Raw genomic sequence first — 11,034 nt, 5'->3', positions numbered from 1 at the left:
AGACTATTTTTCTTATCTAACTTTATTTCACTTTTTGCCTCAAGTATACAGGGAATGGTATAATGCAGTGTGTGAGTATATGAGGGGAGATTGGAGGAGGGAGGGAGGGGGTGGTGGGGAGGAGCTGGTTGTGAGAGATGACATGTGGATGACATTATGTTGAGTTGGGAAGAGGGTGGGCAGGAGGGAGGGAGTGTCAGGCACCACATTATGTGTTTGCTATGGGATTCCCACAGCTGTAATTAAACCCCTGCCTCAAACTACTATCTTTTTCTGCAACAGTCTGCTCAAAATCTTACACAGTTTCTATAAAGCATTGTGGAGATGTTTTGCAGTTAACCTGACCACGTGTGGGTAATATTAGCTATTCAGGCGCCATAAATGGTAAAATTCATGTAACAAAAAACAAAAGTAACCTCTGTCTCTGACTCATTATTTAAAAAAATTAAAACAATCTTCTTAAAAAGAACACATAATTGAGGCAGCTAGGACGTATCAACAAAAGTTTGTGATGATTTGATCTCTATTGGCATTTATCTATCCAGAAATGGCAAATCCAATCACATGTGACATCATGTGAATGTCTTCTACCTTCTTCCGGTGACAATGTAAAACATGTCACATGCAATAAATACATTATTATTAAAAGTATAGTTTACTACTCGCTATATAGAGGACACTTCGAGTCACAGACAGGCACAGCAAAAAGACTGCTAGACATCTGAATTTTCATCCTAAAAGCCTTCTTCTGAAGTAATTAAGACACACACATGGACGGGGGTCGTGTGTGTGTGTGTGTGTGTGTGTGTGTGTGTGTGTGTGTGTGTGTGTGACACACACATGGACGGGGGTCGTGTGTGTGTGTGTGTGTGTGTGTGTGTGTGTGTGTGTGTGTGTGTGTAACAGAGAGAGAGAGAGAGAGAGAGAGAGAGAGAGAGAGAGAGAGTTGTGCTTAAGTGAATGTGTGTGTGTTCCCCACTTTACAAGAAGGCCTTTTAGCTGAAAGCTCAAATGTATAGCAGTCGTTTTGCTGTGACTGTCTATGTCTCAGACTCAGTCACACTGTATGGTGAGTAGCAATCTATCATTTTCATAATGTCATCATCATTCCCTCCTGGTTTTCTGTTACGTGAAATAAATACTTTGACGTTACACTTTCTGCAGTATAGGCCTACTTACAGGGCCTTCTTCTGTCTCTTGGTTGCTACAGTGTCACATTCCATTGCTTCTCATTTTATGACAATCTTTTCATGTCTAGCAATTCTCCATTTCACACATTATCTATTCACTTAATTATTAACATTTTTTGCATATTACTGCAAATGTAAAAATTTTGTGAAGCATCTTTCAGTGCCAGTAGACTTTTTTATTTGAGAAGATATTTATGTAGGCAGTCAATGTGTCTGCCATTCACTGAAGCCATAGGTTTCCAGTGCAGACTGGTTATGTGGACTGAGAGGTTAGTATAACACATAACAAATGAACAATAACACTGTGAGGCTTAATCCATTGTGAAACAGTTAACTACTTGAGTCAGGTTGATTTATATCTCTTTTCTTAAGACAGGGTCAACATCAGATCTATGAGAAAAAAATTTAGTTCACAGTTGAGATTTAGTGTGCAGTTTATTGAATTACTTTGAATACATGGCATAATAACAAAATTTTATGTGTGTCTTTCATTACAAAGGCATTACCATATGTTTTGTGGCATAAAACATAGGAATAGTAAAACTTCTTGTGGTTTAAGCCTCATAAAGTTATAATTAATATCTGTCAGTAAGTTTTCACACATAAGCACAAATATTCCTGTATCACATGAAAGTATACATCATCAAAATATGCCTCATCGATCTGTTTTTGGTCGTTTCTCAATCCATGATTTAATTGATGGTATGTTCACAACTTTGTTCCTTAGTGTTGCAAGGTGTGGATAGTCTCTGGTTATTTCAAATTCAAGATCATGATCGAAAAGTTCTTGCATAGTTGTGAAGTACAGATCACCCCAAGTCAACTGAAAATGTAAAATAGTTATTTGAAAACAAAATTTAACTGTTATTCTAACAAAGAACAAATTCTAGTTACTTATGTTATAATGTGTTATTTTCCTTTAATTAATGTGTGATAATAAGAACGGTAAGAAAAGAGTAATCATAAAGTGAAATCTTGTTTCACATTGTGTATTTTTGACTTCCACTATTTTTGCATGTGTGCCGACATTGTACCACACGTTTTTACTTGCCATTGATTGCAAAATAAACTTAATGGCATGAATAAGACTGTAAGAAACTTACTTTAAAGAAGTAGTACTGATACTAACTTAAATGTGAGTAATGTGTTGTTACAAACCACCAATCTCAGGCTACTCAAATGAGGACACTTATGACTAATTGCACAATGTTTATTGAGAACTGTGATTCAATAGATAGTAAAAAATATAGAGTGCACATGCTCTTAAGTCATTGGCGAATAGGACAATCTTCTGCAGCCAAGAAAACTTGGTATTTTTAGTTTTTTTTTCACAATGAGTGGTTTCAGCAGAATTTTGCTGTCATCAGATCTTCAGAAAATTCTTCTTAATACATATACATTCCACAAATACAACGAGAACACTTCCCGCGGCCGTGCGGTTCTAGGCGCTGCAGTCTGGAACCGCGAGACCGCTACGGTCGCAGGTTCGAATCCTGCCTCGGGCATGGATGTGTGTGATGTCCTTAGGTTAGTTAGGTTTAACTAGTTCTAAGCTCTACGGGACTAATGACCTCAGAAGTTGAGTCCCATAGTGCTCAGAGCCATTTGAACCAACACTTTCCACTCATAGGAATTGACACCATGCTGGCTTGCCAAACACATAAAAAGAATATATAAAATATCCATTGCACCAACTGTGTGCTCAGGAGTGGATGTGATCAAATAGAGAGTGCAGCCGTGGCCTGAGCATATCATAGTTTTTCCTGTCTGTCAGAATTTTGTTTTATCAGTGAAGAACTTTCTCCTTCCAAAAATGTTCACTCTTCTCTCTCTCTTTCTTACACACACACACACACACACACACACACACACACACAAACACAAACACATAGTTGTAAGGCACACCATGAAAGTCAGCAGATGCAGCCGTAAGTTCAATAACCATCAGAGACAGCCACTCATTGATATGCGCACAGCCTATTGGCCACACCCTCTGCTGGCTGGCTGACAGCTTTTAGACATGGGTCCTGCAAGTTCTAACTCAATTACTTGTTTACATATGGATTATTGTCGAGTTATTGTGAGCCGCTAAATGGCTAGTGTACCTTTTATAATAACCTGCTTTCTAGGCTTAATGAAGTCTGTCATGTTAGCCATTTTGTGATATTCTTTTGTGGGATTCTCTCTCTCTCTCTCTCTCCCCCTTCTCCCCCCCCCCCCCTCTCTCTCTCTCTTTCTTCTCAATTCCAGGAGAAGGTCCTCTGACTTGAAAACACCGGATATCTGAATCTCATGCCCAAGTCAATGAGTCATTGTAATTTTAAAGTATGCTAGATGAATGAATTTACTAAACATTCTATTTCCTCCACTGTGTAATCCTACATCACAGAACAATGTGTTGGTAAGTCTTTGATTATAATAAACACTGATCAGCCAGAACATTATGACCACCTACATAGTAGCTGGTATGTCCACCTTTGGCACAGATAAAAGCAACAGTGTGTTGTGGCATGGAAGCAATGAGGCCATGGTAGGTCGCTGGAGGGAGCTGGCACCACATCTGCATACACAAGTCACCAAATACACGTAAATTCTGGGGAGGGGGGCAATGAACTCTGATGCCACATTCAATCATATCCCAGATGTGTTGAATCCAGTTCAGATCTGGCATGTTGGATGGCCAGTAAATCAATTGTAACTTGCCACTGTGTTCCTCAGACCACTTCATGACACTCTTGGCCCTGTGACATGGCACATTATCTTGTTGAAAAATGCCACTGCCATCAGGAAACATGATTGTCATGAAGGGGTGTACACGGTCTGCAACCAGTGTACAATACTCCTTGGCCATCATAGTGCCTTGCGCAAGCTCCACTGGACCTGTAGATGCCCTTTTGAATGTCCCCCGGAGCATAATTGAGCCACCACCAGCTTGCCCGTCCCCCAGTACAGGTATCAAGGAGCTGTTCCCTAGAAGACAATGGATTCACACCCTCCCATCAGCATGATGAAGAAGGTATCAGGATTCATCAGACCATCAATGCTCAGCCACTGTGGCAACATCCAGTGCTGATGGTCATAAGCCCATTTCACTCATAGTTGCTGATGTTGTGTTAACACTGGCACATGCATGTTTTGTTGGCTGTGGAGGCCCACCATTAGGAGTGTTTGGTGCACTGTATGTTCAGACACACTTGTACTCTCCCCAACATTAAAGTCTGATGTTAGTTCTGCAACTGTTCACTGCCTGTCCTGTTTTATCAGTCTGTCCAGCCTACAACGTCTGACATCTGTAATTAGCCACCCAACTGCACGACGTCTGGATGTGGTTTCAACTTGGTTTTGGTGTGTGTTGAAGACGGTCATCATAGCACTCCTCAGACACCCTACAAGTCGTGCTGTTTCCAAAATGTTCATGCTAAGCCACCAGACCATCACAATCTGCCCTCAATCAAACAAAGGTAGATTGCACACCTACCCCATTCTACACACTGACAGCATGGTCACTGATACCACCATGCACTGTGCATGTGTCTGATTAGTAGTAATGCCTCACCAGGTGACCCTGCTATACCCTGAATGCATTTATTTTGAGAGTTGGTGTGTAGTCATAATGTTCTGGCTGTTCATTGAATATGGATTTCTTTCTAGATGCGTTAATCAAAGGAGAGAAATATCACATCTGCTTGTGTGCCCACTTTTGTGAACCAAGTAAAGATTTCAGTGAAATGAATCTGAGATATAACTACCTTAAAATAATGTCAAAGCTGGCTTTTGTAACAGAATACTAACTGATAATCCATTACTTTCACATACCTTACCACCTGCAAGATAGCCACCATTATTTTTCACCATTGCCTCTAATTTTGCATAGTGAAATGGTACTGTTTCCTTAATTAGTTTTTCTTTCAGATTCTTTTTTCTTGATTCATTTGTTTCAAAGAAGAAATCTTTTATAGCTGTGTAAGATAAAATGAAAGAGGGGTGAGATAAACATTCGATTTAATTTTTATAGCACATTGAGCATTACTTCATGTAAATGTAACACATAAAATATATATATATAATAGAGGGAAACATTCCACGTGGGAAAAATACATCTAAAAACAAAGATGATTTGACTTACCAAACAAAAGCGCTGGCAGTTTGATAGACACGCAAACATACACACAAAATTCAAGCTTTCGCAACCAACAGTTGCTTCATCAGTAAAGAGGGAAGGAGAGGGAAAGACGAAAAGATGTGGGTTTTAAGGGAGAGGGTAAGGAGTCATTCCAATCCCGGGAGTGGAAAGACTTACCTTAGGGGGAAAAAAGGACAGGTATACACTTGCACACACGCACATATCCATCCGCACATACACAGACACAAGCAGACATTTGTAAAGGCAAAGAGTTTGGGCAGAGATGTCAGTCGAGGCGGAAGTATAGAGGCAAAGATGTTGTTGAAAGACAGGTGAGGTATGAGCGGCGGCAACGTGAAATTAGCGGAGGTTGAGGCCTGGTGGATAACGAGAAGAGAGGATATACTGAAGGGCAAGTTCCCATCTCCGGAGTTCTGACAGGTTGGTGTTAGTGGGAAGTATTCAGATAACCCAGACGGTGTAACACTGTGCCAAGATGTGCTGGCCGTGCACCAAGACATGTTTAGCCACAGGGTGATCCTCATTACCAATAAACACTGTCTGCCTGTGTCCATTCATGTGAATGGACAGTTTGTTTCTGGTCATTCCCACATAGAAAGCTTCACAGTGTAGGCAGGTCAGTTGGTAAATCACGTGGGTGCTTTCACACATGGCTCTGCCTTTGATCGTGTACACCTTCCGGGTTACAGGACTGGAGTAGGTGGTGGTGGGAGGGTGCATGGAACAGGTTTTACACCGGGGGTGGTTACAAGGGTAGGAGCCAGAGGGTAGGGAAGGTGGTTTGGGGATTTCATGGGGATGAACTAAGAGGTTACGAAGGTTAGGTGGACGGCGGAAAGACACTCTTGGTGGAGTGTGGAGGATTTCATGAAGGATGGATCTCATTTCAGGGCAGGATTTGAGGAAGTTGTATCCCTGCTGGAGAGCCACATTCAGAGTCTGATCCAGTCCCGGAAAGTATCCTGTCACAAGTGGGGCACTTTTGGGGTTCTTCTGTGGGAGGTTCTGGGTCTGAGGGGATGAGGAAGTGGCTCTGGTTATTTGCTTCTGTACCAGGTCGGGAGGGTAGTTGCGGGATGCAAAAGCTGTTTTCAGGTTGTTGGTGTAATGGTTCAGGGATTCTGGACTGGAGCAGATTCGTTTGCCACGAAGACCTAGGCTGTAGGGAAGGGACCGTTTGATGTGGAATGGGTGGCAGCTGTCATAATGGAGGTACTGTTGCTTGTTAGTGGGTTTGATGTGGACAGATGTGTGAAGCTGGCCATTGGGCAGATGGAGGTCAATGTCAAGGAAAGTGGCATGGGATTTGGAGTAGGACCAGGTGAATCTGATGGAACCGAAGGAGTTGAGGTTGGAGAGGAAATTCTGGAGATCTTCTTCACTGTGAGTCCAGATCATGAAGATGTCATCAATAAATCTGTACCAAACTTTGGGTTGGCAGGCCTGGGTAACGAAGAAGGCTTCCTCTAAGCGACCCATGAATAGGTTAGCATGCAAGGGGGCCATCCTGGTACCCACGGTTGTTCCCTTTAATTGTTGGTATGTCTGGCCTTCGAAAGTGAAGAAGTTGTGGGTCAGGATGAAGCTGGCTAAGGTAACGAGGAAAGAGGTTTTAGGTAGGGTGGCAGGTGGCAGGAAGTGCTCCATCACAGCGAGGCCCTGGACATGCAGAATATTTGTGTATAAGGAAGTGACATCAATGGTTACAAGGATGGTTTCTGGCGGTAACAGATTGGGTAAGGATTCCAGGCGTTCAAGAAAGTGGTTAGTGTCTTTGATGAAGGATGGGAGACTGCATGTAATGGGTTGAAGGTGTTGATCTATGTAGGCAGAGATACATTCTGTGGGGGCTTGGTAACCAGCTACAATGGGGCGGCCGGGATGATTGGGTTTGTGAATTTTAGGAAGAAGGTAGAAGGTAGGGGTGCGGGGTGTCGGTGGGGTCAGGAGGTTGATGGAGTCAGGTGAAAGGTTTTGTAGGGGGCCTAAGGTTCTGAGGATTCATTGAAGCTCTGCCTGGACATCAGGAACGGGATTACCTTGGCAAACTTTGTATGTAGTGTTGTCTGAAAGCTGATGCAGTCCCTCAGCCACATACTCCCGACGATCAAGTACCATGGTCATGGAACCCTTGTCCACCGGAAGAATGACGATGGATCAGTCAGCCTTCAGATCACAGATAGCCTGGGCTTCAGCAGTGGTGATGTTGGGAGTAGGATTAAGGTTTTTTAAGAAGGATTGAGAGGCAAGGCTGGAAGTCAGAAATTCCTGGAAGGTTTGGAGAGGGTGATTTTGAGGAAGAGGATGTGGGGCCTGCTGTGATGGAGGATGGAACTGTTCCAGGCAGGGTTCAATTTGGATAGTGTCTTGGGGAGTTGGATCATTAGGAGTAGGATTAGGATCATTTTTCTTCGTGGCAAAGTGATATTTCCAGCAGAGAGTACAAGTGTAGAACAGTAAATCTTTGATGAGGGCTGTTTGGTTGAATCTGGGAGTGGGGCTGAAGGTGAGGCCTTTGGATAGGACAGAGGTTTCGGATTGGGAGAGAGGTTTGGAGGAAAGGTTAACTACTGAATTAGGGTGTTGTGGTTCCAGATTGTATTGATTGGAATTTTGAGGTTTTAGAGGGAGTGGAGCTGGAAGTGGGAGATTGAGTAGATGGGAGAGACAGGGTCTGTGTGCAATGAGAGGAGGTTGAGGTTTGCTGGAAAGGTTGTGAAGGGTCAGTGAGTTGCCTTTCTGGAGGTGGGAAACCACCAGGCCTCTGTACTTCCGCCTCGACTGACATTCTGCCCAAACTCTTTGCCTTTACAAATGTCTGCTTGTGTCTGTGTATGTGCGGATGGATATGGGTGTGTGTGCGAGTGTATACCAGTCCTTTTTTTCCCCCCTAAGGTAAGTCTTTCCGCTCCCGGGATTGGAATGACTCCTTACCCTCTCCCTTAAAACCCACATCCTTTCGTCTTTCCCTCTCCTTCCCTCTTTCCTGATGAAGCAACCGTTGGTTGCAAAAGCTTGAATTTTGTGTGTATGTTTGTGTGTCTATCGACCTGCCAGCGATATATATACATATATATATAGTCTGAGATTATTTAAAGAACACAGATTAGGTATTGAAAAACATGCAACAGAAATAAACATTAAAATAGCTCCATCATTCTGCAAAGTATGTTCACAGTATAACTAATCTTCATAGGAGATGTCAGACTCTGTGACCCATTAATTTTGATGAGGTGCAGCATACTAGTTAGATGCCCATAGAAGTGATGCCCGTAAAAAGGCTGAAGCCACTCTGCTCCACCATTGAAATAAACTGACATCAAAGATACACATCTGGCATGCAGCTTAATATTTTCCAAGAATAATAGCATTTGGTTGTTAATCTTCATTTTCAACATCTCTGCTACTAATGGGACATCCTCATCTAGCATTACTTTTCCTCAACAGTAGTTGTCAATACCAGTATTATTTTTCATATTTTGTATTGTTAAATATTATCTCACCTACTTTCCTGAAAACTTTTATATAATTTTGTGCACAATATATTATATTTGAAGCTAAAATTTATGGAAAGGACTTATTGCATTTTGAATATTATAATCGATAAATACTAGTTCTGAATGTGCAGTTAAATTTGTTTTCTTCATTAACATTTGAAATTATGAATTATTTGGCACTGTTAACATTTCTATTCTTAATTAAGAAATCTAGTACTGTTTATTAATTTTATTTTTGGATTCATTTACGAAATAATAATCAAAACTAATATAAAGTCATTTGTCGAGAAAAATGTTAAACTGTTTGGAATACTGTTATTACTGCAGAGTGAGGTAGTAGTAAGCATGCCTTTAATGTGATCAGACATATTTTTGTATTTTGAGTGAACAATGTAATTTCAGCTCTGTCAATGTGAAAATTCATAAGACTGTATGACATACTGAAATGTGACGAAATATATAAACGAAATAACAAAAATTCTGCAACAACACTCTTCAAGTTTATTTAGGTCAATTCAACCATGAGGACCTAAAATTTTAAAATTTCAGCTTCAAGAATCAGACCTCTAAACAAGAAGAACTGGAGGCAACTCTACACGAAAAGCTATGTAAACTAGAAAATTTTTTGTAATCTTCACTTCTCTCAAATTTTTCGTAAAAGAGTTTGCTTATTGTGGACAATACTGGAAATAGGTGGGAGGTTACATGCTGTAGCAACAGTTTTGTCATCATGATGTGTTATTCTCATTTCCTAATTTAACACTGTTTTCATAACTTATTTCACATCTCCTCATCAGCAGATAAATCAAGACATGAAATAGAAATGTAATTGAACTTTTTGGGCAAAGTTTGCAAAAATCAGGCACAGAGGTCATCATCATCAGTTGGCTGTCTAACAATGAAAGCTGAGTTTGTACTTCATCAAATTTGGCCAAATGGCCTTGTATACCACCAAATTCTTCCCACATAATGTTATGAAATTTATGTTGAAGCAGATCAATGTTTTTGGGTGAGTGAACATCATAAATTTTACTAGACTATCCCAAATCTCTTTAGCAGTTTTGCAGTCTCCAACACAATGTAAAGGTTTGGTGTCAAGTGATAGAATTCGTTGTTTTCTTGCCTTTGCCTTAGCCTTGGTCCGTTTAGCAAGGCTGGTTTTGTAATTTCATCAGTTTCCTTCTGGCTTAAGCAGTTCACCATTTGTGACATCAAAGATTTCATGACATTCTAAGATAGTTCTCATTATGATTGTGTAAGTCCCCCAATTTCCTTCACCACTGAGTTTTTAAATTTGCTATCTTTTGTCAGCCTTTGTCTATCTTTTAGACTGCTACAGTGTCAAGTTACTATGGAAATTTGCTACTTTGTAAAAACTTTATGAACTACACACATCAGCTACCATGTTGACAAAACATTAAATGCCATTTTGAAATGAAACACAAATTCAAGAAACACCACAAAAATATGACAAAACTACAATACCACCCGTAAATAAAAAAAACACCGTTTCCATCACCAAAAAATGAAACTATGATGATCTATGAGATACAACTTCCAAAGGTCACATCTAAACCTATCACCACAAATATCTCTGGAACCACAATGGATATTGACAGATGGCTTTCACAGGTATGGATGTACAGCAGATGCTCATAAAAGCAAATACTATGAGACATTCTAAACCATGTGCAAATATCAGTTTCAGCACAAACTTATATATTTTTTTGGAATGGACACAGCATATTATATCATATGCAATCAATAACATGAGAAATCACAATAAATAGTGTTGGTTGCATCACAATATTTCAGTTAGATCATGAGAAATTAGAATGCAAAGTTGATGCATGAAAAAGTCATAAGTGCTTTACTGAACTTTTTGACAGCACTACAATGTACATAAAGGTAACAAAATACTGATAACCACTGGCCAGAGTAAGCAAAATTAGTGCCTGTCAAAGGGTAGCACAGAAGGGTACATGCTATTTGCACATAGTTTTACATCAATTACACAATGGTACATGCCATGTACAGGACAAGTCACTGAACATCTTTAATGGCTACAACATAATTTAATCGTTGCAGATTGTGCAATGCATACATTAATGTGCAGTAGTACCAACAAAACCAAGATACATCTTCTCTGTAATACACAAAATGTATGCCAGTGTGCAATCACATGTCTCACAGATGAAACACT

At 40.5% G+C, this 11,034-nt stretch overlaps 1 protein-coding gene across 2 annotated transcripts in view; it reads right to left on the bottom strand.

The window, feature by feature from the left end:
* Positions 1-1,606: 1,606 nt before the first annotated feature.
* Positions 1,607-11,034, bottom strand: part of LOC124595420 (glutathione S-transferase-like) — a 55,310-nt gene continuing 45,882 nt past the window's right edge. For both annotated transcript variants that reach the window (XM_047134151.1, XM_047134152.1), the window contains exons 4-5: positions 5,007-5,149; positions 1,607-2,013 (exon numbers count right to left, since the gene is read on the bottom strand). In XM_047134151.1, coding sequence (XP_046990107.1) covers positions 1,846-2,013; positions 5,007-5,149 — 311 coding nt within the window. In that variant the 3' untranslated portion in view covers positions 1,607-1,845. The remainder of the gene's footprint in view (positions 2,014-5,006; positions 5,150-11,034) is intronic.

Source organism: Schistocerca americana, chromosome 2 (assembly GCF_021461395.2).
Source record: "Schistocerca americana isolate TAMUIC-IGC-003095 chromosome 2, iqSchAmer2.1, whole genome shotgun sequence".
NCBI lineage: Eukaryota > Metazoa > Arthropoda > Insecta > Orthoptera > Acrididae > Schistocerca > Schistocerca americana.
The sequence above is the reverse complement of the archived record's forward strand: the minus strand, read 5'-3'. Positions and strand labels throughout refer to the sequence as shown.